Source organism: Vidua chalybeata, chromosome 2, assembly GCF_026979565.1.
Source record: "Vidua chalybeata isolate OUT-0048 chromosome 2, bVidCha1 merged haplotype, whole genome shotgun sequence".
NCBI lineage: Eukaryota > Metazoa > Chordata > Aves > Passeriformes > Viduidae > Vidua > Vidua chalybeata.
The window spans coordinates 116,393,619-116,420,726 of record NC_071531.1 but is presented as its reverse complement, the minus strand read 5'-3'; the positions used below and the strand labels follow the sequence as shown (position 1 = coordinate 116,420,726).

General features: G+C 47.3%; 2 protein-coding genes across 7 annotated transcripts in view; both read right to left on the bottom strand.

Moving 5' to 3' along the window:
- Positions 1–12,928: 12,928 nt before the first annotated feature.
- UCP3 (uncoupling protein 3) lies at positions 12,929–16,623 on the bottom strand. 5 transcript variants are annotated; one of them, XM_053935679.1, is made up of 8 exons: positions 16,571–16,623; positions 15,991–16,141; positions 14,787–14,925; positions 14,440–14,707; positions 14,045–14,242; positions 13,763–13,864; positions 13,501–13,681; positions 12,929–13,358 (listed from the first exon to the last, which is right to left on the bottom strand). In XM_053935679.1, exons 2-8 carry the CDS (start codon positions 16,050–16,052, stop codon positions 13,253–13,255), a joined length of 1,056 nt encoding a protein of 351 aa, XP_053791654.1. In that variant the 5' UTR covers positions 16,053–16,141; positions 16,571–16,623; the 3' UTR covers positions 12,929–13,252. The 5 variants fall into 5 exon arrangements, with proteins under 5 accessions (XP_053791654.1, XP_053791652.1, XP_053791653.1 ...); XM_053935677.1 differs by having other exon boundaries at positions 16,332–16,620; XM_053935678.1 differs by having other exon boundaries at positions 14,440–14,650; positions 16,332–16,620.
- A 95-nt stretch (positions 16,624–16,718) lies between these two features.
- Positions 16,719–27,108, bottom strand: part of C2CD3 (C2 domain containing 3 centriole elongation regulator) — a 38,162-nt gene continuing 27,772 nt past the window's right edge. Inside the window, exons 28-32 of one of the 2 annotated variants that reach the window (XM_053935673.1) lie at positions 26,831–26,992; positions 25,636–25,844; positions 23,876–24,866; positions 23,160–23,262; positions 16,719–17,409 (exon numbers count right to left, since the gene is read on the bottom strand). In XM_053935673.1, the coding sequence (XP_053791648.1) occupies positions 17,137–17,409; positions 23,160–23,262; positions 23,876–24,866; positions 25,636–25,844; positions 26,831–26,992 (1,738 nt within the window). In that variant the 3' untranslated portion in view covers positions 16,719–17,136. Of the gene's footprint in view, positions 17,410–23,159; positions 23,263–23,875; positions 24,867–25,635; positions 25,845–26,830; positions 26,996–27,108 lie in introns of both variants that reach the window. The other variant, XM_053935674.1, reaches the window with a different exon arrangement.

The window sequence follows — 27,108 nt, the reverse complement described above, 5'->3', positions numbered from 1 at the left end:
ACAGACTCATAAAACATTAGACAAAAAGTCCTAATGCCAGTCTCACACTTACACATCTAACAAGAGACTCTCCCCATAACCAAACAAAAAATTAAAATAACGTACCAAAAGTAGTCCTTACTAACATTAAAAATACAACTCAACCATATCCAGAAAACCCCCAAATTTATTTCCTCCAAACACCAAATACTCTTCAAATTCTAAATCAAAAACTCTTAAAAAATAACAAAAACCATCAAAACATACTTCAAACATAAAAAACATAGACATATAAATAAATATTACTCAAAGCCCACAAAAAATATAAAACAATCTAATCAATATCCTAAATAAAAAAAAACCAAACCCACCATAGAAATTAGTACCATTCTAAATATAACATAAGTCTTTTTCCAAGAAACATATCTCCCAATAAATAAAACCACCATGTAAAGATATAAGTAATAGTCATAACTCAACAATCTAAAATTTCTCCAAAACTTCAATGTTTATAAATAATAACCTTCAATAAGTTAAGTATTAATAAAATCAAACAGCATTAAATTTCACTACATTCAAGTCTAAATATTCTTAAATTTAATTTAATCACTTTAATATTCTATTAAAATTAAGTTTATTATTCCTTACTATCAGAATTCATTCATTCTGAATTTAAATGTTATTTAATATAACTTCTAAATTTTATTAAAAATAATTTATCTAAACTATAAAGTATATAGTTAATTTTCTTAAAAAATAAACCAAGTCAAATTAAAACAACTAAAATAAAACACTAACAAACACCTATTTGTAAGTTTAAAAAATACAGTTTGTTACATCATCAGTTTCATCAAGAATTCTAGTCTTCATTAAAATCTCTACTATTTTTATCTTTTATAAATAACACCAAAAAAATAGTAATTACTATTAATGATATGCTATTTAAATTTTTTTACTCTATTTCCTTTATATATAAATATTTTTTAAAAAGTTATTTTAACTTCTTCAAACACTTACCACTAATATGCAAATTATATAATATAAATATATTTTTATAATAAACATTATTTATAAAATATTTTTATAATATTTACAACCAACTTTCATATACTTTACAGTCTCTTTATATAATTATCTAAAAAACACATATAATTTCCAAATTCTAATTTTTTATTCTCTAACTTTTTATACATCTCTTAAACCAAGCTAACTCTAACTAATCTGTACACTAACTCTATAATTTAACCTAATGTTATTTCACAATTTTAAATATTTTTCCAAATAAAAAAAAAAACAAAAAAAACTTCATTCAAAACCTCCTCCAAACTGTTAGTCTTATAACTTTCCTCAGTTATTACAAAAACACTTCAATAAAAAATCCAACTACAACATTAATTTATTTTTCTAAGTTTCACACTAAGTAATCAATCTCTCATACATTTCCTCCACCCTCACTCTCTCAATATCCAAATCCAAACTCACAATCCTGTCTGTAACCATTTTCAAATATTTTTTTAAAAAAGGTTACTATATTCAAAACATCTCTATTCTAAAAAAATCCAATTATTATATAATGTAATTAATCTTTAATCATAAAATTTTTACTCATAACTACTATTTCTAAAGACATAATATAAAAATATATCAAGAACATCCACCAATTAAAATTTAAACTATAACCAAACCCTAACTCTACCTAAATAAAATAATTAACAAACCCAAATATTTTCTACATAAAAAATAAAATTCAAATAATTTTAACTTAACAATTTAACTTTATCAATATAATAAATAAGCTTATTTTTAAAACAAACTTAAAAAATCATTATCCAAACATAATTATCCAACCTTCCACTAATTTAACATTTATCAACTGCTATAAACTCTAAAATAATATAAAATATTTTAATATTTACTAATTATATAATTTCATATGTTACTAATTATAGATATTATCTAAATAATTCCTAATAATTATCAATTTCTTATTTACTACATACATTATTTTACTCTTATATTTCTTCATACTTATAACTAAAAAATTATAATAATAACCACTTATCATTACCTTGCAAATCTCTATACAATTTTATAAAACAGAACTTACCAATACTTTATTTCTCATATCAAAACATAAAGTTTACTTATATCTCAACAAGTACAAAACCCCAAGTAAATTTCAATAAGAAACATAAAACCATATCACACAAAAAACACACTAATGACTCCACAAATAAAAAACCAATGTAAATACAAACATAAATTACACAATGTAAATACAAATGTAAACTACACAAAAACTCCCACTTACACCTAACATCTTGTATTACACCCACAAAAAACTATAAACTTCCTTTATAAATATAAAAATCAATAATATTATGAAAATCTTATTAAATAATAACTTAAATATAAAATTAAATCATATATTATACTTCTACTCTATTTACCTTATTTACTTTTAATTATACCACTTTACCTATTAACCAACCTAACACAAACATTTAAGTAACTTTAACTAAAGTTTCAAGTTTAAATACTTTGTATTTATCACTACTCAAAAAAATCCATTCTTTACTTACTTAATATACCAATAAAAAACATTACAAATAATCCATATAATTAAAAAAATCTTTACATTATTAAATCTTAATATAAAAATAATTACCAATTTAAAACAAGAAAAATATTTATCCGCCAATAGTAATGAAAATATAAAAATAATTTTAAGCCTTCTAACTTAAAAAAAAAATATAGCATCACTTTTTATACCACCTATTACTTCAACAACAACACTAAAACAAATTAAAATAGTACCTACAAAAACAATCTATGACTACATCCCTTACATTAAATAACTTTTTAACAAATATAAAAAATATTAAACACGCAGTTTTACAAAAAAATCAACAATAAATTTTCTTTTATTAACAAACATAAATATAAAAATTTTAATAAAATTTATAAATTTGTCTAATCACTCAAAATCTATGTATAAAAATATACAACTTTAGCAAATATAAAAATAAGAATAAATAATAAAATGTAACAATTTATTTAATAAATTAAATATAACAACATAATTAAAAATCTTAAAATTATACATTTTAATTATTATAATACTACTACTAATAATACCTTATTTACGTTAATATATACAACAAATGCTTAACAAATCCATTAATAAAATTTTTTTTACTACAGAGAGGGAGGGGAGACGTGGGAACCGGAAAACCAGAAACTTCCACAGGCACTGAAGGATTTGATCTGCAGCCTTGGGAGAAGCTTGGACTGATGTAAAAATACAATACACAGACATTAAGCAGAAAAAGAATAAAATAACTTATGTTTCTATGGTTGTAAGTAAGAGTATGCCCTGCAAAAATCACAGGTATTACAAAGCCCTTTTATTTACAGAAGTCTTGACTACACAAAATATGAATGCATATTCATATCCCTGTCACTTCCTCTGCTCTGCTTCGTATGCTAATTGGCAAAAAGGCTATTAAGCATGTATAGTTCTGTTCCCTGAAATGAGCTGGGGTTCTATTTTGGGGAGGGGTCTGCAAAATGAAGAAGTAAAATAAGTCTTCCTTTCTGACCTTTCTACCTTTTCAATGCAAATATGTGACAAATGAATCCTTGTAGTTTTCCTGTGTTCAATGGATTCCTCAAGTATGGGAAATCTACAACTGTTTTCATGTCCCTGAAATCTGTTTATCACATTCTGTTTTTTGTGATAAGCACAGCTGCCCAAACATAAAGTTGACAAGCAATGAGTTACTCGATCCTGGATATCTTATCTAAGATCTTAGTTACGACTAAGTTAACTGTTAAGGCTACTGTTAACCGTGAGCAGAGCCTCTCTATCTGCTTCTGCTAACTCAGCAACATCTAATTTAACTATCATCTTAACTTTCCTAAAATTCTTAATTCTTCAAAATGAATGTCTCACTTTGGACAGCAGGGCTCTCTCTGTGTCGGGTTAGGGTTAGGGGCTTTGGGCCCTGCAGGGCGCTCCAGCACGGACAGCCTGAAAGCAGAGCAGATCCATGGGGTTAGCAGCGGGCTGGGGACAGCAGTGGACAGGGGACAGCTGGGGACAGCAACGAGCAGAACCCAGCAGCCCCCCTCTGGGGCTGGCACTTCATTTTAGCACACAGATCACACCAAACGTGGGATTTACGGACCTCAGACTTGCCATCACAAAAGCTGGTTCTGATCTTGCTCTCAGGGTGACCAGTACCTCCTCCCCAAAAACCACAGGAATTAGAATTTTGTGCTGGTTTTACAAACTTCAAGTCAGCTTTGCAAAAGCAAAGCCCAGCAGATCCCTGCTTCCCAGAGGACCAGTCCGCAGTGATCTCCACTTCCCTGGAAAACCTGCTCCAGCCCCAGGCTGAACCAAGGTGAGCACAAGTCTGGAGAGGTCAGAACCCTCACCTGGACTGCTGCACTCGGAGCAAGATCCAGCTACAAATGGAATTCCAGAAACAGCCTCCCAAATGTTCCATAATCATACCTTTAAAATGGCTCCACAGGGCAACAGCTCCGGTGCCAGACCAGTCAGTACCTGCACGAGTCCTTGTGCCAGTCCTGGAAAACACAATAAACCAACAATCACACAGGCCTTGTTTGCAGAACTCCTGATCCAAACCCTCACCTTTCCTGCCCAGCGCTGAGGGAAATCTGACACAGTATTAAAAAGTAACCTTTGCAGAGAGCAGCCATCACCCCAGTCCTCCAGCCTTGGCAAGATTCTGCAGCGAATGGACCCAACTTCTAACCCTTAACCTAAATTTCTGTCAGCTTTTGTTAGAAAGATACTGGAGAGTAACCATACAACAGATTTAAAACATTGCACAAGGAATAACAGGCCCAGACAAAACCAAACCACCCCCATCTCTGCTCCACCCCATTTCTCCCAATTTTGACAGAAATATTGATATAGTTTGTAAATACTCCCCTTCCCTGCTACACAGTCCTTCACTGCATGTCCCTGGAGAGGATTTACTCCATTTTTTGAGCCCAACAGCACCTCTGCAGCACAAATCCCACTTCTCACAGACAGACTGAGCGGACCCAAGGCAATGTTCCCAGCAGTGGACACAATTCCGAGCTCCCTGGATTGCTTATGCAAGCACTCACAGCGATCTCACCTCAGCCCAGACTCTGTCCTCAGAGGGAAGCACAGCTCGATGGGACACAGCTCTGGCACCACACTCCCCCTGTTCCTGCTGGCCTGAAAAGCCACAGACAAACTCAATCCCTCAGACCCTGCATCCCTGAATGCCAGGAGAGCAGGAGCTGTACCTGGATCCCAGTGCCCTGCACGGCTGCGCTGACACAAGCACAGGCTGATCACTGCCCAGCACCATTCCTCATTTTCCTCCCACTGCTCCCAAATCCTCCCAGCCCTCCCCCTGCAGCTCCTGCCTCCAGCCCAAGCAGAGGTTGTCACCCAGCCCTGCAGCAGCTGGCAGAGCTGGGAATGCACTGAGAGCTTGGCTCCTCGGGCTCCCGAACCCCCAGACCAGTTCTTAGATGCACAAACAATGCTCAACCTGCCCCTCTGGGCACAGCCAAACACCACAACCCCACCATCCCCAAGGAACTCTGGCATTCGCCTCTTCCCTGCTGCCCTTTTCCAGCAGACACTGGACTGGGTAGAGCTGGGCTGTCAGAAATGGCATTCCCTGGGCAGTTAATCCCAGCAGAAAGGAAAAGAGGAACCCTGCATCCCTCTGACTTGCCCCGCAGCATGGGCAGGACCAGGAGACCTCCAGTACGCACCCCTGGTGCTGAAGCCTCTTGGATTTGGCTGCTTAAACACCGAAGCTTCTGGCAAAGATGGGAGGAGTTTAATGATTTTTCCTGTCCTGAAAGAGAGGAGGAAAATAGAACTAAGTCCACTGCAGATGTCAAAGGATCCTGGCTTTCACACTTCTGCTATGGGGTTTTATCCATGAGAGGTGACACCAATTTAAATATAGAAGTGCCCTTTTCCAGCATTTTTATTCCTAACTATTTCAGACATTAAAAGGAAGCTCATTTTTGTTATTGCATTTTTAACCTAATTTTAATACAACCATTTTCATCCCAGACCCCACTTGTCAGTCATTCAATCCTTTACCATTGGACTTTATACAAAGGAAGGGACACCTGGGTTGCTGTATCACAAGAAATCCCAAAGAGAAACCTGTCCAAAACCTCACAGAGAAAGGTTTCAGCACAGACAGCTGTTCATGCCTTGTCAGGCCACACCAATTCTGTCACATCCACCTGAGCTGCGCAGGCGAGGCAAAGGCTGCCCTTCCTCCTAGGGAGCACTGTCTGAGACCACAGAGAGCCATCCTGGCTGAAATGAATGAAATAGAAATGTTTTCTGGCAGAAAATGAGTGTCTGTAGTCAGAACTTCTGGACAAATTTAGTAACACCACTTTCATATGATAAATACAGGCCATGCCCATCCTTCCAGCCCAGGTGAAAACAGGAAGGAGAACTACAGGAAAAGCAGGAAGACAGAGTCCCTTATTTGGATATATTTCCTAAAGACTCTTCTGCACAGTACACTCTTTGTGTTCTTTAAAAGAACGGATTGCTGCTAAAAGAATCTCAGGCCCATATTTTATCAGCCACAGCCAGGACAAGCTGAGCTACAGCTGGAGAGCCAGGGAGATGCAGGAGCTTGGCACACCGAGGATAAGAGCAGGGGAAGCAGGGGAGGTGTGGGGGAAGAGCTGGAGAAGTTAAGAAAAGGCATTTTCTTGTTTAGATTCATCAGTGCTGGGAACTTGGAAAAGGCATGGTGCTGGATGCATCACAGACATAGTGCCCCTGGTTTGGTTGTTTTCCTTTGCTCCTAAGCTTTGGCTTCACCCCCTCTCCACAGGAGCAGGGAATTCCTCCAGGGTAAGGGGGAGTCTGGTCCTACTCCAGGGATATGTGCCGTAAAGGAGGGGAGTTGTTTAGAGTAACTGTTTTTGTTACACACAAAAAGCAAACCAAACAAACACTGAAATGGACTATACTGAGCTGCAACAGGTGTTCCCAGCAGGCAGAGGCCAGAGGAGCACACAGGACCAAGAAGTACCATTTCACTTGGTTCTTCTGCTCACATGCATTTTAATTCTGCTTTGCTTCACAGCTGCTATTCTGCCAAGGCCATTTCCATTTTCAGAAGCCTGTGTCATGTGTAGCCAAGGCTGGAAATCCTCACTCAGGGTTTCCACGTCACACCTGGATTTGCCAGGAAGCACGTGCACACACCTATGCCCATTTCTGTGATATGTCAGTCAGGAATCATGTAACCCAGCAACTTGCTCCTTACTGCACCACTTAGAAATACATTAAAAACCCAGAAAAAAAAAATAACCCCAACCAAACAACAACCCACAAAAGAGAGAGCTTAGTGCAGCACCATCTTAATGTTCTGCTCAGTGATGGAGAGAAAGAAAGAGGAAAGCTGTTCTTCCAGCACTCCCAGTTCTGGACCAAGAAACAGCCAATATTGCCCTCAGCTGCAGCTTCCCTCCTTGCTTCAGCCGTGCCCTGACTTCTGCGGGACCAGAGGCACCACACAAGCCAAAACTATCAGCACCCACACCCACCACTGGCACGGACATCTTCATGTTTCACCTTTGGCCAAACAAACCCCAGGATGTTTCTGCTTTCCTGACAGACTTGGCAAGTTTCATTTACACTTATCAAGGCAACAGACATCCTGTATGGCTCTGGGATCAGATCCCCTTTGGCACAAAAACCTGAGAGATTACTGGATGGAAGACTCCAACAGCAAATTGAAATCCCAGATAGGCAATGAAGGCCTGCTTCTGGCAGGCTCCTTTTGGCTTTTGGGGCACAAGAAAGGCTTTTAGATCGTTTGAAGCCACGTGAAAAGCCCACACTGAGCACTTGTTTTTAAAGATGTTGCGCTTAATGTTACAGACACAGAATTGCTCTGGGATTTGGCATTTCCTGCACCCACACAAACACATTAAAAGAATTAAGTGCAGAGTCCTGAAGTTCAGTTATTCCAATTCTGTTTTGGTAGGGTCACTTGACATACCAGAACCCACAGCAATACTTAAAAAAATGAAAAGCAACTTCCCCCCCACCCCCAAACTTTCAATTTTCCAGTTTAGGGGTCCTCTTAAGAACAGGTTAAAGAAAAAGAAGAAGAAAAGCCCAAGACCTACCATCACCTAGTGTACCAACCACCTGTTTTTCATAGATTTTCATTACACCTGATGGCTTTTCTAAGAAAATAAATTTGTATGTGTAAAAACCCGTCCAGTAGGCAGGTGTTTCTGAGCCCACACTTCGCAGATAAAAGATCAGAGGAGGAGTGGCACAGAGGGATCCAGAAGTGCCCAGGAGAGGTTCAAGCTGATGTATTTGGGCAGGATTATTTGAACCCAAAGTGCTCTGCAGCTGCCCTAAGCCTGGAGTTCGCAGAAACAAAATGAGCTCCCCCTCCTGCCTCATTTTCTGCCCTCTCTGATCAAGGGAGAATCACACAATGCAAATGATGGCAGAGAAATGGTAAGACCTGTCCAGTGCCCCCAGGAGGGCTGGCACCAGGGCTCATTCCCTCCTCTGGCTGATGGAACTTAAACCCAGCTGTTCTGGGATTTAAGGAGCAAAGCCCAGCTTTGCCACTTGCTGTTCCACTCCCTCCCACATCTGCACAGCAGGAATATTGCTGTGTTCTGTATCACACCCCAAAGCAGCAGCCCTGGGAGTGCTGCTGGAACCCAGAACACCCTCCCCTTCTCAGACACCAACCTGACTAGTCAGCCCCACACTCCTCCAAGGTCACAAAAACCACAAACCACTAAAAAATGGGTATTTTGTAGCAAACAGGACCCATTTCAGAGGTCAAACATCCCACACTGCATTCCCAAGGCTTTTTGACACAAAAGTAGAACGTTGCACATGAAGGACCACTTACCTTCTGCGAATACCATCCCTAAAACTTCCCACGTAAAAGCCCAGGCATTTGTAACACCCTCGGTAACACATTCCACATAAAGCATCTTCTCCTGCCACATTCCAGCCCAGCTTTCCTCCAAGATTCCAACGTCAGCATAACTCTTATCTGTAACTTAGGGAATCCACACCTGCAGCAGCCCCTGAAGAAAAAACACGGCATTTGGTGGAACCAAGGAATGGAGGAGCTGGCCTGTCCCAGCTCTGCCTCCTCTGCCAGCAGCAGGGGAGATGCAGCTCTCAACCATAAGATCACTTCAGTTCAACCTTACAATAATCACCTGGCAACACTATTAACCCCAAAGTCCAGTGCATCATCTGTGTGCTATCTCAGGAAGTTCAGTCAGTCTTTGTGGGACAAAACCTGTTTTGGGCCCAAGAGCTGACTCTAATCCCTGCTACCTGAACTATCCAGCTGTAGGATCAGTGTTCAAAAGAAACATTGGATCCTGAAGGGCAGAGTTTGTAACCCTCTGTAAAACCCCAGGGCAGTGCCAGGCCCAAAAGGCAGCCCTTGGTGCCTCCAGCACCTGCTGCTGGAAATGCTGGCAGGACTTGGTACAGATGGGATCAAACCCTCACGAGCTCTGTCCCATGGGACTGAGGGTGCCAGACCAGAGAGACTGATGGAAATATCAAAAAGCTTGATTTAAATGGACACTGATGAGACTGAAAGCCCTACCCCGGAATGTGGGAAAGGGGTTTGTAGAGAATTCTCAAAGCTTGACAGAAGGCTCACATAGTGTGTATCTGTATGCAAACTTTGAGATAAGAAATGCTGACTTAGAAATGCCATGGAACAGGACATTGAGAGAGTTAAATCTTCCTCACACAAAGTGCCAATTTATCAGATTATACCCTTTTCTGACCCAGAGATGGAGCAACTGAGAAGTGTTTTAAAAACTTTGATTCCATTTTCAGTCTCATGGGAAGGGTGAGACAATACAGATGTTATAATTCACGCCATCACAATCAGAAGCCAACTATTTCCTAATTACAATACATTATAAACATTTCTTGGCCTACCAGCTTTTGCTACACCATGCTGTAGATACCTTAAAATCAATCATCTAAAATTACCCCTCATGAATCTTATTACAATGCATCTTTCATAGTTCTATTTCTCTAATGTATCTAGTCTTATTTACAAAGTCATCCTTTAAAACTTGTTTCTAGTTCCATTTCTCTCTCAACAATGTCTGTCCTATTCCATGGCATTTCTAAGTCAGCATTTCTTATCTCAACATTTCCATGCAGATAGATACTATGTAAACCTTCTGTCAAACTCTGAAAATTTTCTACAAGTCCATTTCCCACAGCAGAACTGTTCCCTGCTCAGCACAGGAGCTGTGTAAGTGCTGTTGCAGGGCACAGGGTCTGAAGAAACATTGGAGCTGTGACATTAAAGCCAACAAAAGTAATTACTACGTAGAAGGAGAACCTCACCTGCTCCAAGAACTGAATCTCTGTGGCTCATCCTCACGGGGTGACCCCGCTCCAGGGAGGAATCTGCACACAGCCCCCGAAACCCGGGGTCAGACACTGCCCTACCAGCAGAAGACAAGGGGTTAATGAAGCTTTTTGGACACATTCTGTCCTCAGAGTGGTTTGACAAAACATCCATCAGTGTGGGTCTTTAATAAAGACAGCTTGTACCTATGTTTGCAACAGACTTTCACATGTTATTCCCTCAAAGTCTCTGTTTTAATGTATTTTGATGTTAAAAGTGTTTAAACGATATTTAACATGAGCTCTGCCCCCTGCCATGCTCCAAGCCCTAAGGAAGAGCTGGATATCCTCACACTCGCCCAAGCTGAGGCAGCTCTCACGTAGGAAGGGCGCTGCTGCAGCATTGAAAACATTTAAAAATCACCCCTGCCTTGAAGGTGTCCAGACCTGGGAGAAAGCCCTTCCCACCCCCCTCTTGGATTTCCCTCCCTGCCACTGGCTTTGCTTCCAGCTCGGGAAGGTTTGTATTGGGGGCATTTCAGCATCACAAAGGGCTTTTCCAGCCTCAGGGGTTCCATGGGAGCCCAGTGACTGGCCCAGCTGGGCACACAGGCACGGGGGAAAGCTCTTACACACAGATTATCCTGCCATGAGCCAGAGCACTCCAGGGCATCCTTGGAACAGCTGCAGAGAGCAGGAAAACGACACAGCTGCAGCACTGATCCTGCTCTGTGCTTTCCCAGAGGGGCATGAACACCATTTCCTCCTGATCCAAGGAAAATCACTGTTAGGGTGGCACTGAAGCTGCCACTTTTCTGGCACTCTTGCCCTAGAACCACGACCCAGCAGGTTTCTGTGGGAGCGGGGATTATTGGTGCAGTTCAGAAGCTGCACATCCCTAAAGCATTCCCTGAGGAACATGAAGCTTCCCATGTGCATTTTGTAGTCCAATTTGTAATTTAAGTGTATTTCAAGACAGTTTAAATCAGAATGAGGTGACTTGGTGCCAGCACAGCATTAGGTATGGGACATCAGGAGACTCGGCAGACAATATTCTCTGCAGACCCTCCATTCTCAGCACTCCAGCTGCAGTATTTGCATTTCTCACGGACTCCGAGTTCTGTTTCCAGGACTCCCATCAGGAAACTGGAGGCCGCTTCCAGGTGCAAATCCCCAAGGCACCACTGATCCCAACCACTGCTCCTCTGCCCCCCCCCCCCCCATCCTTTACCCCTTTTATAGCCACGGCCCCACCCAGGACACACAAGGAGGCTCACAGGTGCCTCCTGAGACCCAAATCATTCCAGGTGCATCAGGAAATAACTAGAAATAAGCTCGTCTCTTTTGGGGTAATGAATTATCTTTTTCCCCATTCCCCCTTCTGTCTCCTGTTCCCTAAGGCAAAACACCTGGATCAGGTGGGGGTCAGGGGGAAAATGTCAAGTCCAAAACCAAACCAAACTTGTTTTTCCATCGGTTTCCATCAGGACTGTTCAGATTTTCCCACTGACTCTCGGCCGTAGCCACAGGAGCATCTCTCTGCGACCTCTCTGGGTGGGCACAGGGACACCCATCCCGCTGCTCCTCGGGAAACGGAGCTCAGCCCATCCCACAAAACTTTGTCACCGCAGCTGGGAATGCGGCGCGAGCTTTATTCCATGAAACACGATCCCAGAGAGCCTCAAGTCCCGGGACAAACTCGTCCCCCGCAGCAGTGCTAAAGCACACACGTCCCCCCGTGGATCCCCCCGCCCCAGGTGACCCCTCCGGCCGCTCACCCGCAGGCACCATCCGCTCGCTCCCGGGGCTGCTTCCCGAGCCAAGGGGGTTTTCCCCGTTCCTGGCACAGCTGCCGCTGGCACGGCAGGACCAGGGCTCCGGCGGACACGGGGGTGGGCAGGGCGGAACCGCAGCCCGCGGTGCCGCGGCTGTCCCGGGGCCCCGCCCGGCCGGTACCGCCCGCAGCTCCCGCGGCGCCGCCTTCCCTGCGGCAGCGGCTGACCTTGGTCATTCCTGCTGCTTCCAGGGAGTAAAAGCCGCCTCGGGAATTTGCTTCTAATAACAGGGATCAGTTTTCTGATGGGAGCCCTTGAAATAGAACTGAGTATCTGTGACACATGGGGATGCTACAGGTGGAGTGATAGCAGAGGAGATCTTGTTCCTGACAGTTACCCGTGGGACGAAAGCAATTCCCAGCCGTCTTATGCTTGAAAAACAGGGAAAAGGAGTTCTGTGTCCTCTCCTGCTTAGGATGTACATTTTTACTGTCCTAAAAAGGGACCATTTGAGGCTTTAGAGAGGCTGGTGTGGGTCAAGGATCTGCTGCCTTGGCAGGGCAGAGGTGGAGCTGCTGTTTGTGATTGTGACAGACCTGAACAATTCGAGATCAATGGGAAGTTGTTCAGTGCACCAGAAATTATAGAGAATGTCAGCTTGACTGGTGTCACATGTAGAGCTGGGACAATGACCCTGAACACCCCAAAAAGGTAAAGAAACCCGGAGCCACGCTGTGATCAGACCCCATAGGGGCGGTTTATTGGAAGCGCCAGTAAGGAATAACGGGAATTCCCTGGCCATCAGTTTGGTCCCGCCTGCCCACACCACTGCCCTTGGGAAAGCGCTGTTCTTCCCGGCTGGAAAGCCAAAAAACATTTTTTCCTTCGTCCCTCAAAACTCTTCTCTGTTCTCCCAAGTTTCTCCTCAAACAGCATCCTTTCTCCTTCCGTCTCTCCGGTCCCTCCCCGAGCGTGTGGCTTCCCTGCTCCCCGGCGCTCCGGCAATTAATATAATTGATGCTGAGCCTCGCTGGGCCAGCGAGAGGCGCCGAGGGGCTCAGGCCAGGGCCGGCCGTGCCAGCACCATGGTGCGCTGCAGCTGCTCGTACGACACAAACATCACCACGTTCCAGGATCCCAGCCGCAGGAAGGACGGGACGAAGCTGTGCCGGCAGAAGCGGTGCTGAAGGGGACGTGCCGGGGACGTCCCCATCCCCAAAGCCCCGCGCGGGGATTGGGGTATTTGGGGCTCTGTGCCGCGGGTCCCTGCGGTCATCGCAGCGAGTTTGCGGGTGCTTAACTCACCCCTTGTAGAGGCCGGCGGGGCCCTCCTGCATGAGCAGGGCCAGGAGGCAGCTCAGGGCGTTGCGGTACTGCCCGGGGCTGGCGTTCATGTACCGCGTCTTCACCACGTCCACCGGCGATGCCACCACTGTGGCACAGAACCCGGCGCCAAAGGCGGCCACGAAGTGGCATGGGATGTTGTCTAAAGGAGGGGAAGAGCCGGGGGTTGGATGCTGCGGGGACAGGGATGGCACCTGGCCGCGTCCCCCCGCGCCGTCCTCACCTGTCATGAGCTGTGCCCGCAGCAGCGCGTCCTTGAGGAGGTCGTAGGTGACGAGCTCCCCGCAGTTGATGATGGCGTTGCGGGCGATGTTGGGCAGCGTCCCTGCGCAGGAGGGTGGTGGCATTGGGACTGCTGCTCACAGCCCCTCCGGGAGCATCCTGGGCAGGTGCCCCAGCCCTGCTGCCCCCATCCTTGTCCCCACCCTTCTTCCCTTCCTCATCGCCATTTCCGTTTCGGTTCCCACCGCATCCCTTTCCCGCGCCCATCCCTGCCCGCGCCTACCTCTCCAGAGCCCGCGGACCCCCTCCTCCCTGGCGATGGTGCGATAGGCATCCACAGTGCCGCTGTACCGGCGGGCACTGTCCGACAGGGCCCCGCTGGCCTGGAACCGGACCTTGACCACGTCGGTGGGCTGGGCGCAGGCCACGGCCACAGCCCCCGTGGTGCAGCCAGCCAGAAGTCGCGTGGCCATGCCTGTGTCTGGAGAGGGCAGGAATTGGGACTCCTGGCCCTGCGGGGCCCCCCAGCCCTGCAGGGACCCCAGGGTGAGTGGCCCGTGGTGCCTCACAGAGGGTGATCTCAGGGGGTTGTGCCCCCCAGGGAGATTTTCCCCCAGGGACAGGGCTGTGCATCAGGAAGGGGGCACGCAGGGAAGTCCGGGCTGCCTGGACACTCACTCTCAGCACCCTTGGGGGTGTAGAGCTGCTTCACGGAGTCGTACAGCCCGATGCGGATGGAGGCGAAGCTCATCTGGCGCTGCAGCCCGGCTGCCAGCCCGCTGTAGAGGCTGCGGGCTCCCTCCGTCCTCACCATGGTGCTCAGCGTGCCCAAAACACCCCGGTACTCCACGGAGCTGATGGTCCGGGGGATCCTCACCTCGCCCTGGATCTGTGGGGTGCCAACTGTATCACCCCACCTCCTGCTCCTCCCCAGGTGCCACCAGCTCTGCGGCAGAGGAGGCGTGGAGAGTCCCACGTCACATCACCAGGTGCTCCCTCTGCCCACGGGGTTTTGGGGACCGTACCTGCAGCCGCACTTTGGCGGTGTCCAGGGGGAAGGTGCACAGGTCAGCGATGCAGCCGGCCATCCCCGCGCTGACGAACTTCATGGCGGCCGTCGGGGGCACCTCGGGGGGCTTCAGACCCACCATGGTGGCAGAGGGGCTGGAAGGAGAGGAGGGGTTTGTGGGGGAGCCAGCAGGGTGCATCAGGACGGGGCTTCCCGTGGGTGTCCCGTTCGGCGACAGAGGTGATGATATGCCATGGTGGCTCTTGGTGGCTTTGGTCAATCCCAAAAACCATATCCTGCCCTGTCTCTCCTGTTGCAGGGAAACTGAGGCACGGGGCTTGCCCAGCATGGACTCGCCAATGCCCACCCTTCCCTATCCCACCCCAGCCATAACAGGGGTTGCTGGGTGGGATCATCTCCCCCAAAGTGACGTGCCCGGAGCCATGTCCCTCCGTGGCCTCACCGTAGGGACCTCGGCACAGTGTTCCAGCTCCTGCCTTGCACAGACAGTGCTCTGAGAGCCGTCTCCCTGGCTCCACCCTTATATAGCGCCCAGGAGGACATTCCAGCAGCCAGGGATCGGGTGACAGGAAAACAGTGTTCCCCCGGTGGCATTTCAGTTGCTGGGACTGGGTCACCTGGCACCCGATTGAGGTGGCTGTTCCAGCCCTCTGCCCCCCTCCCGGGGCTCAGGCATGGGAGGGGGTCCTGCCCAGACTCCCTGCATTGGACAGGGGAGGAATGTCAAGGTTTTACCCTAAAACCACTCTGGGAAGGACGAGATGCAGAAAACCCTCACCCCAAAGCTTCAAAAGTGATTTGGAGGCAGTGCAGCACTGAGCTCTTTGTGCAGGGCGGGTTGGATCCCGTTGCCTGACACAGAGCACGGGCCACAGTCCATTCCAGACAGCTGCTGAGCTCCCAGCAGGATTGCCTCTGCATGGTGGGACGTGTTTCCCAAGCTCAGGTGGAGCTGGGGCCAGGTGAGCACCTTGGAGCGAAATCCACCATCAAACCCGACACCCTTCAGAGCCACGCACTGGGGCTGAGGCTGCCAGGAGGGACTGGGCTCAGGACATCAGGCTGGAGGCCAAGGGGGAGTGAAGAAAGGCCCCTTTTCCTCCATTTTTGAAAAACTCTGTGTGTTTAACCCTTGGTGCTCGTTAGCCCCACTCGCAGAAGGGTCCCTCAGGATGTGCTGCGAGCCTCGGCACGCGTACCTGAGTTTGCCATGCACAGGGAGGACTTTGGTCCTGACACCCTGGAGCCAGCTTTGCTCCATCCCTCGGGCTCCAGACAAAAGCTGCCTGGCACTGACACCCCTCTCCAGCTGGCTCCTGCCTTGTTTTCCTGCCCAGCTCCACGGCTGACCTAGACCCAAAAGGAAGACGCTGTTTACCTCATGCCCAAGATACAGCTCAGCGGTCACTGCTGTGACCTCCTCTGAGACAGTGATCCCAGCCCAGCTGGCATCCTGCCCGAGTTTTTTTTGGGGATGCCACCAGGAGAAAGCAGCCTGCACGTCACTCCTGTCCTGCTAGGGGACACTGGGTGCCTTTACCTTCCATCCCGACACAGCAAGGGCAGGGAAAGGGGCCACAATCACAGGGCAAGTTGTGCCATCAGTGACTGACGCATTCAGGGTGTCCCCTGGGAAAAACAACCATGCAAAAGTGGGAGAAAAAAGGGATGCTGATCCTTTGGCTGCTTAAATCCTGAATTCCACACATGGTTTGAAAAGCAGCTCAGATTGGAAGCGACTTAGCCCACGTGGGGCTGTGCTGCACGGTGATACTTAACTCCTTGGCAAAGCCACGATCTTTCCACGTGCTCCTGGCCACCCCAGCTTCCAGCAGCATATCTCTGACTTGGAAGCTCATGTGGGAGAGACTCCCATTTACTGTTGAGGAAAGGCTCCTTCCCTGGCACGGGGACACTTTGCACAGGCTGACAAGAAACCAGGGGAATTTTATTGAAACAAACACTGGAGAGAGCAGTAAAAAAATAACTGAGCTCTGCTGGCATCAAAGTCTATTCTCTGAAAGGTGTACAAAAATAATTTAAATATAAATATAAAAGTCTCATCTTTCTAGTCACCCTCTTGTACACCCACCAGATTTTACGGTGCCCTTGGCCTGTGCTCACACAAGCACTTTGGGCACCTGTGGAAGCAGAGAATTGTGTTGCCCACCAACTATTTTTGAAAGGGCCATTTCACAGGAATAAATCCTAAAACTGGGCTACTTGGAGAGCAGATAACAGGTCATGGGTTACCCACACGGGTGCGTCTCACTGGGGACCTGCCCCCACAAGATGCAGCTCCCTGTGGGTGACCACAGGCTTTAAGCCCTTCTAAACAGAGGACTTCAATTAACTAGCCAATTAGGAAAATTAAAACCAGGGCCTGAAAGCTGTGGCTTCCACCTCCCCTTTACTGGGGGGCCCCGCCTTTGCCAATGCATCCGGCCCTGGCTTAGGAAACTCTGCTGTGGAGGGTCTCTGGCCAACACTATTCCTTCTTGGAGAGCTGAGCAGAGAAGATCCTGGCGATTCTTTGGGCTTCCTCTTCCGAGAGCTCGGGGCTGGGCCTGGGACGATTTGCTCTTCGGTAGGGGATTCCTCCGGGCACTGCTCCACTCCTGCTCTGGGGAGAGAAGGGAGCAGGTGTGAGAGCTCTTGGTTTCATGTCGTGGCAAACCACAGGGTTGTGCAGAGGGTGACAAGTTGGATACAGAAAAAAACACCCCAGTGAGAAAGAGAACGATCTGAACCCTGGAATGGGGCTCTTCTGTGTGACCTCTGAACTTCCTGGTGCCAATCCCCAGCCAAAGTCTCCCTGTATGAAGCCAAAGGAATGACAGTGGTGTAGTCACTGGGACCTGACTGCATTTTGGCTTTCCATTATTATTTTACTTTATAATTTCCAGAACCCTGAAGACCAAATCTCACAGGGGAGAGGCAAAGCTCTGTCAACAACAAATTTTAAGCCTGCTAACAGGACAAGGCAGGGCAACTAAAAGAGGAGAGATTTAGATTAGATATTGGGAAGAAATTCTTCCCTGGGAAGGTGGTGAGGCCCTGGCACAGGGTGCCCAGAGAAGCTGTGGCTGCCCCTGGATCTCTGGAAGTGCCCAAGACCAGGCTAGATGGGGCTTGGAACAACCTGAGCTACTGGAAGCCATGGCAGGGCATGGGGCTGGATAAGCTTTAAGGTCCCTCCCAAACCAAACCATCACTGTGAGTCCATGATAAATGGGATAGGCCAGGCTCAGCTGCCTGCAGGGACCCCAAGGCAGCAGGCCATGAGAGGAAAAGCCCTGGTTTAACCAGTGTCATCTCCTCTGTGCTTTGCCAGCAGCCTCCCAGCAGCCTGGCTTTGTCCCTGATGTTCCAGCAGCACCAGAATATGAGTAATTTCAGCATACAAAGAAACACATTTCTCCCCAGCTGGTTTAGAACTGGGCTGTGCCTGTGAAGCACTGAGAAAAGCCATCCTGTCCTGGGAGCCTTTAAGGGAGGAAGCTGGGGGGCCAGGAAGGTGTTTTGGAAAACTGATCTGCCAGTCTGGCCTTTCACCCACATCACTGGGCTGCTTCTCTGAGCCTCAGGAAAGGTCTCCTGAGGTGCCCAGCTCCCTCCCAAGAGAAACAGCACCAGGATCCTGTTTTGGTGCACTCTGAGATGCACTGTTTGGAGAGGGAAATGGCTTTTTCAGGAATAAGTGAGTCCTTGTGTTTGGTAACCTGTGCATTACAGCCTGTAGGTAAAATACTTTAAAACACTTCCTGTTCTTATTGCACCAAAATAATAGACAGGGATAATTAGGAGAATCTTTGCTTTGCTCTTCTTTCTTCTTAACAGTTCTCCAGGTTGAATTTCCTAAACCAAAATACAAGGAGCCAAGAGAGATTAAATGCAGACCTGGCCACAGCAGAAGGTTAAAAACCAGCAGAAAGAGCTGCTTGGTGGGCAAAGCACCTTCCTTGGACAGGGCTGTCCAAGAAATAGCCAAAAGGTCAGGAGTGGCTGGAGAGGGGCAGTGACCAGGCTCTGTGCTGATCCCTGAGTTCTGCACAGCATCTGAAAGCATCTTTCTAGGAAATTCCCCCAATCTCTGACCTACCCTATTTGAAAAGTGCATGAAACTGCCTTTCCTGCCTCCCACAGCTCCCCTTTCCCATATGCCACGTGTCCTGCACAGTCAGGGATGGAGAGCCAGCACCTCCCTTTTTCAATGTAAGGAACAGAATCCCAGAGTGGTTTGGGTGGGAAAGGACCTTAGAGCCCACCCAGTGCCACCCCTGCCATGGGCAGGGACACATTCCACTAGCCCAGGTTGCTCCAAGCCCCAGTGTCCAACCTGGTCTTGGACACTTCCAGGGATCCAGGGGCAGCCACAGCTGCTCTGGGCACCCTGTGCCAGGGTCTCTCTACCCTCACAGTCAATAATTCCTTCCTAACATCTAATACCCCTAGAATGCTCTGTTCTCCAGAGCCACAACACAAGAGCAGGTGCCTGATGCTATTTGATGTCATCGAGGTGAAGGAGAGCAGTCTGTTTGCTCCCACAGTCAGAAACCAGGTGTGCTTGGAAAACACACCACTGGCATGCTTTTTCAGAGATCAGCAGCTAAAATACACCTCCTCCCATCTTCCTACCACTGCCCAATGTGCAGGATGAAGTGGTGTTAAGATGTGTGTATCTATCCTGACCACCTTTCTAAAGATGAACTTCCAGCTGTGGGAAAGGTTTAACACCAGTTCTTGCTGCTGTTTTACATTTACAGGTGTGACTCAAAATGAGCGAGGTTTAAAAGCACCATTAACACTCCCAGCTCAGAGAGATGACCAGAATCACAGAATCATGGAATTACTGAGGTTGGAGAAGACACATAAATCATGGAGCTGTTCCCTCAGCACTATGAAGGCCACCACTATCCCAAGTGCCACAAGTCCCCAGGTGCCCCATCCACACAGCTTTAAATCCCTCCAGGGATGGGGACTCACTGCTGCCCTGGACAACCTTCTGGGGGAAGGAATTCTCCCTCATATCCAACCTAAACCTCCTCTGGTTGAACAGCTTGACTGTCCCTGTTCCCTGGAAGCAGAGCCTGACCCCCCCCCAGCTGTCCCCTCCTGTCAGGAGTTGTGCAGAGCCACAAGGTCCCTTCTGAGCCTCCTTTTCTCCAGGCTGAGCCCCCTTCCAGCTCCCTCACCTGCTCCTGGCCCCCTTGCTCTTTTTTGGACATCAAACCTCCTTTGATCCATCTCACAGGCAGTTTCTGACTGCCAGTTTGATCCTCCTGCATAGTTTCCAGAGCATGCATCTGAAGTGTCGTGTTTACACCACTCCTCACCCCAGAACAGGCTCAGGGTGCCCAGCCCAGGTTTCTCCCTCTCTTCTCAGGCTCCAAGTGTCTGGTGCTCAGCCAGGACGCACACGTGTTCCATGGGGAAGATGGAAGAGGAAAGGGGACTCGTGCACCGAGGATCACGCTGCATTCTCCCTTTAACAGGAATGGCAGCGACACTGAAACCAGCCAAGGATTACTCACTGCCTGTGTGCCAGGGGCTGGACTACAGCAGATTCATGAGCACGTTATAGCTCGTGGTGGGGGGCATGGCCTCTTCCAAGGTCAAAGAATTCCAGCCTGGAGGCAGAGGATGTTTCAGCACTGTGGCTCAGCAGGTTTGCCAGCAGTTTTGTTTGTGCACTGGGATGGAGGGTGAACAGATCTGTGTTAACAGGCTACAACCTACCCTGGCAGTGCCCTTGCACCTGCTCCTGCTTTCCAGGCAGGAAATCAGGCAGATCCAGCAGATCAGGAAGAAACAGCACAACCAAGAAAGGATGTTATGGCAGTTGCTGCCTTTGGCATTTTTGGAACATACAGTGCCTGCTATTGTCAATCTGCCCAAGGCTGTGTTATTTCTAACTTACACTGAAGGAAAGTCTATGTATACACAAATATAAATAATTCTGAGTAAAACTGGTTTCCATGTAAGTTTCTTATCCTGTTGGAATATTCCTAGAGGTGAGGGGGAAAAAAGTATCACTGCATTTGGAGACGGACTTTAGCCAAGGGCCTGGAGTGCCAGAACAAGGGGGAATGGCTTCCCACTGCCAGAGGGCAGGGTTTGACGGGATACTGGGAAGAAATTCTTCCCTGTGAGGGAGGAGAGGCCCTGGCACAGGGTGCCCAGAGAAGCTGTGGCAGCCCCTGGATCCCTGGAAGTGTCCAGGGCCAGTCTGGACAGAGCTTAGACCACTCTGGGATGGTGGAAGGTGTCCCTGCCCATGGCAGGGGGTGCAACAAAAGGATCTTTGAGGTACTTTACCACCCAAACCATTCTGGGATTCTGGCATTTTATGGAAAAGTTTATTAACACTCTGATTTTTCAAACTTATCCTCTAACCCCCACTCAGAGCAGGTGAGCAGTGTGGAAGACAAGAGCCGGGAAGGACCTCAAGAATGGGAAGCGCTAGTTTGATATAATGGAAAAAAAAGGAAGTAAAAAACAAACAGATTTTGAGAGGCTCTACAAAACCCTGATCCCTGGAAGGTGGTCACAGCATCCACTCTGAGCCTGACCTGCTGCAGCACCTCATCAGGGCCCCATGTTCTCACAGCAGGAGCTGAGACAACATTTTTGTCTCCAAGGCTGCCAGCTCCTTTGCTGTGAGTGCCCAGCTCCACACCTCACCACTGCTTTGTCATTCCAGGAAGATGGGGAAAGCAGGGAGTCAGACAAGCCAGGGAGAGGTGGCAGGAGCACTAGGAAGGCCAGGAGAGAGGTTTTCCAGCTGCCAAGTGAGAGAGGGCTCTGGGGATGTCCAGAGGACAGCTGGGATTTCAGCCTTGCTGTCACGCTTGGTGTTTGCTGACCTGTGCAGAACCAAACCAAGTCCAGATTTAGAAGCTGATATTCCAAAGGCCAATTAAAAACAAAACTATGAGGAAGCACTTTTTCTGACCTCTATGTATTGGCAGCAGTGAAAAACTGGTTCTTCACAGAGAGAATGTGATGAACAAGGCAAAATCCTGTCTCAGCACATCCTACAAGTGCTGCAGCAAAGAATTAGTGCCAGCTAATCCTCAAATTAAGTGCTTTAAGATCAAAATATCCAAATAGTGCCTTGCTAACATTTGCCTAATCAGTAATAATTTACTGGGCTGTAGTTCCAGCCACTCAGCTCAGAGATGCAGAGAGGGGATTCCAGTAAAGCTGGTATTAGTGTTAAACCAGAGGTTTCTACGACTTCAGAGCTGTTAGAGCCTGTCTGAGTCTGTTTTGATTCATCAGGCAAGCTGTTCCCAGTGATATAAATGTCCCTTGAAGTGTTTGTTTCATAGGTCATATGGAGAGGAACAAAGGCATCACCTTATCTGGGAGTGGTAAACAAACAGCCCAGCGGCTGCACACCCAGATCCACATCAACATCCATAGCAGAGCTGGAGCTGGAGAAGGATCATGGAATTCCAGAATGATTTGGGTGGGAAAGGACCTTAAAGCTTATCTCATTTCAACCCCTGCCACAGGCAGGGACAACTTCCACTGTCCCAGGCTGCTGCAAGCCCCATCCAACTTGTCCTGGAACATTTCCAGGGATGGAGCAGCCACAGCTCCTCTGGGCACCCTGTGTCAGGGCCTGCCCACCCTCACAGGGAAAAATTTCTTCCCAATATCCAATCCAAATCTCCCCTCTTTTAGTTTAAAACTGTTTCCCCTTATCCCATCACTAATATGCCTGTGTAAAAAGTCACACTCTCTCTTTTTTATAACCCCTCTTTATGAACTGAAAAGAAGATAAATATGTAGATGTTGAAACAACTGAGCCACAAACTTCTTGCAGTAAATAAATCCTTATGAACATAAAAAAGGCAAAACCTCAGCAATCCACAGCTTTGGTGCAGGAGGAACAATCTCAAGTCATTCTACTACTGCCTGCGTGGCAGAACCATCACAAGACACCTCTCCAGGAACCCCCTCCTGCTGCAAACTCCCCCATTTCATCCTGATCTAAAAGAGATAACTGAAGCTCTAATTCCAAGTCAGAACTCCTCAGAACTCAGCGTGTCACCTCACATGAGAGCACAGGGAAGTGCAAAGTGAGAACCTGCCACTTCCACTGACCCTGATGGAGCAGCATTTTCTGAGCATGCTGAACAACTGGCTGATATAAAGGCCTAAGGATCACAGACAACGTGGCCAGGGATGTTTAAAACCATCCTCATGGAGAGAAGAGGTGTCAGAAAGATTCCCCTGACTCTGTTGGAAGCCATCACATCTAAGCTGAGTGCTGGCAGGCAAAGGAAGGAGAAGTTTTGTTCCTGCTTTAAGGAATGGACTAAGCTGGACAATAAAGGAAAAGACATCTCATACTTACTTTTGGAGATGTGGAAGGATGAAAAGAAGTGCAGAGCAGTCTCATGGAGGCTTCCATCTCCTCGGGTGGAAGGAAGAAGTTGGGAACAACAACAGGATCAGACCTGAGCAGAACTGTTTAGGAACAACCTTTGGCTGTGTTGCACAGAGGTCCAGATGTAAAAAAAGCCTCAGCTGTTAACAGGTCCCAGACAGTAAATTTCATTTGTTTTAATCAACATTCCATTGTTCTGAACACTTGGTTCTCTATCCTGGGCTCACAGAGCATGGGACACCAACTCGCTTTAAAACACCACCTCACAAATTTGCAGAGAATTCATCCTGCAAAGAGTCCAACACTTAATCCAAGATTTGTAATTTGTGCAAGAAATATTAGGAAGTGTTTTAAAAGCAAAGTAAAGCATGTTTCTTTTAATACATGAGAAACACAAAAGCTCTCACACATGGGGAAAAATAACATGGAGAGAAAATGCAACAAGACATGTCGGAAGTACACAAAATGAAGTGACTCTCACCAATCACAAAATTTGCTGGTGACAAGTTTCAGGAAAGACACCAGTACAGTGTGTGAAACAGTGTAATGGGGTCCTCCAACACCTTCCTAGATCACCAGCTCTGGATTCATTTCCCAGGGAAGAGCTTCGCATAGCAAATTTCTCTGTCCTGAGGCCAGGTAGAGTCTAACTAAGCAGAAGAGTCATCCAATGCAAAGGATACAAAGTCATTTTTTGTTTGATGGGGTTTTCGGAGTCTTCCACTGGGTCTTCATTGTTGTCATCAGGGAAGCTCTCACTATTTCCTTCCGAGCCAGCTTGGGCTGATACACTCCGAACACAGTTCTCATCAGAACCACTTCCTTCCTTGCCTTGATGATCTACATTTACAACCTCAGCATTTTCCTCCTCCTCCTCTCTCTCAGTGGTTTTTTGACTGGTCAAGCCCATGTCTCCTGGGGATGGCAGCAGTTCCTTGGAGCCTGCATGGAACTCCACACTTTTCTTTATGGGTTCAGTGTTCAGTGCTCTGTTCCAGAGGCTCCCCATAGCTGGCAGAAGCAGCTCCTTCTCCGCTGTTCCCATGCTGCTGTTGAAGGTCTGGAAGTCTCCTGCTGCTCCCCAGGGACTGCTCCCACCCGCGTGGGGGCTCCTGGGCGGGCTCAGGGCGCTGAGCACGCTCTGGCTGTCCCCTTGCAGCATGCTGGACAAGGTGCTGCTGTTCCCTCTTTGGAAACAACCTACATCTGTGGAGTGCTGATCTTCAGGCCTGGGCTCCAGAGGATGCTGCTCAGCCCCCTGCCCTGTTTCGGAGAGCACGCTGGACCAGGGGCTCGTCATGTCTGTCGCGGTCGTTATCTCATTGAGAGCTCGTGGTTCTATCACATCTTCTTCGTACTCTTCTTCACTGTGTGGCTGGATGGCAAAAGCACCTCCGTTTTCCTGGATACAACCCACTGGAGGCTCGTCTTCAGGGACAATGGGGCCTAGAAGCTGGTGCAGCATGTGTCTCTCAAAGACAGACCTGCCAGCGCTGCGCGGCTGCTGCGCGTCACCCGGAACGCCGGGCGCCTCTGGCTCCAGCCGGCCTCCAGGAACTCCAGGTCTGGCTCCTTCCTCCCTCCAGCTGGGTACATCCACAGCACCCAGCTTCCTGCTGCTGTCCTGATGCTCGTTAGAGGCTTCCTTGCTATTTTTAGTTATGGTCTGCAAGTCTGGTTAACAAAAAAGAGCATCAGTAAATGCACGGAGCAACAATTCAGCTTAAATCTGATTTATTTGAGTTTTTGGCAGAAAGTCCTAGATGTAAGGATGGTTGGGAACTAAACACGCACAGCTTTGCAAATGCTGCTGATGTGAGCATGTTCTACTCTGCTTCCCACTGACAAGGCCAGAAGAACAGAAATGCTAAGGAAAAAACAGAAGCATTAAGGATGAAATAAATGGGAAATTTTACAAATTCTTTAAAAACCCACAATCACTTATTTTGCTTCCCAGTGAGCAGAGCCGATTCATTGCCTGCATCCTCTGAGAACTGAGTTCATCAGTATTAGGTAAAGTGAGCAACTATTTTGAGGCAAGTCCTGCACCAAGGGAATGGTGGGAGACATTTGGAAACAGAGAAGGAAGAGTCTGGAACAGATTGTAGTGGAAGGCATGTAAAAAAGCAGTAAAAACAATTGCTAAGGATGAGAAAGGACATAAAAAGAGCAAAACCTTGGAGAATAAAAAACAGGAAAAAATAGAAGATCAAAGTGGCAGAAGAAAGGCAAATTCTGACATAAAAGGGATGTGCCCTTCATCTCTTGGAAATGCTGCTTTCCTGTAGGAAGCCATGGGCAAAAAAAAGCACAGAATAACTTTCCAACTGGCAGCAACTGTAGCTCTGGGCTCCAGTTTATTCTCTACTCTGGTAAGTTATTTTAAAAGCACCAGCAGGGATTTGATTTCCTTGTCATTTTGCTACTCACAGCAACAACTTACCATTGATTAGGCTGCTGACCTGAGACACCAACTGACTAGATTTTTCCAAAAGATGGCAGCCTTTGGGATGCCCTTCTCTGCTCATCGAGCCCTGATGGCCACTCTCCCACTCCTCACGGCTTGATTTGGACGTGCTGAAGTCGGGAAAAGACCTGGTCAGCTTCTCACTGAAGTATCTTTGAACCTCATCCAGCTCGCTCAAGTTTTTTCTGCAAGCAGTGGTCAGAAATTTGGTCAGAGGGAGGAAAATAAGCCTGTGGCAGTTGGGCTTTAAGTTGAATCATTCCAGTCAACAACATGCAAATATGCAAAAAAAAAGATGAAAGGTTTTTATTGAAAAGCAGATCAGTAGGCAAGTGCTGAGGTTGCTCTAAGCAAGAGGATAACACTCCAGAACAAATCCTGACTTGGCTATGAAACTTGGGCTGGAAGCTAAAAAAGAGCTAGTTCTAAACTTACTTAATCAAAGGAGTTTGATTTGAGATGACCTTCCAATTAAAGTCATAAAGCCAAGGATATTATGTGACTTATGGCTGAGCTAGATAAAAATCCAAGGATTTCTATGTGTTTAAGATCTAGGGATTTTAAGATATATTGCTTGTGGTAGCACAGGAAGGGATGAAACACCTCAGGAAGTCTCTTTCATTCCTGTATTCCTAAGATAATAAATACTATCCTTCTAAATTTATACCTCATTTAAACCTAGAATCTAGTCAAGAGAACAGTGCTTCTAGCAAGAAAAAAAACATCCTGATGGGAGAGGATACACTGCTCCGTGCACCCCAGAAGTGCTCACAGGCTTGTCCTTGTACCTGTGGAAGTCAGCTGAAGGGACTATTGGCTCCATAGCACCTGTTCTGAGACAGCAGCACCAGGATGGAGAAATCCAAGCATTCCCTCCAGAAATCCAACTGGCAGCAATCCAAGCAGAATCCAAGCATTCCCTCCCTCTGGAAACACTGCTGCTGCTGCTCCCCTTCAACAGCTCACCACCCTGCTACAGCACCTCAGTCCTGCTGTGGAGCTCCCCATCCAGTCCCGACTTTCCAGCCACGCCTCAACCCGCCGTAAATGACGCCGGCATCTCTTATCGTGCTCGTTCACTTCCATTTCCTCAGAAATGGATCCCTCACGCCCAAGCCCTTCCCTGCTAGCCTAGGCCTGGCCTGCCCTGCTGGCCAGAGCCCCGCTTTACCTGAGGGCGGCGAGCAGCGCAGCGCGCGAGGACGGCGGTGCCGGGTCCGGCCTGGCTGCGCGGCGCGCGTTCCCGTCCGCCTGCTGCAGGGACTCGTGGAACCTGCGCACGTTCTGCATGTGCTCCTGGTGCCGAGGTGTCTGCGTGCCGGGGGGGCTAACCCTGCTAAAAACAGCCCCGTCACTGTTTTGGTTTTTAATAACCAAAAACCAGGCTGGGACCTCTAACTGTGCGAAGTCTGCCAACTAAGAACGGCCGATGTCTTGAAATCCACCAAA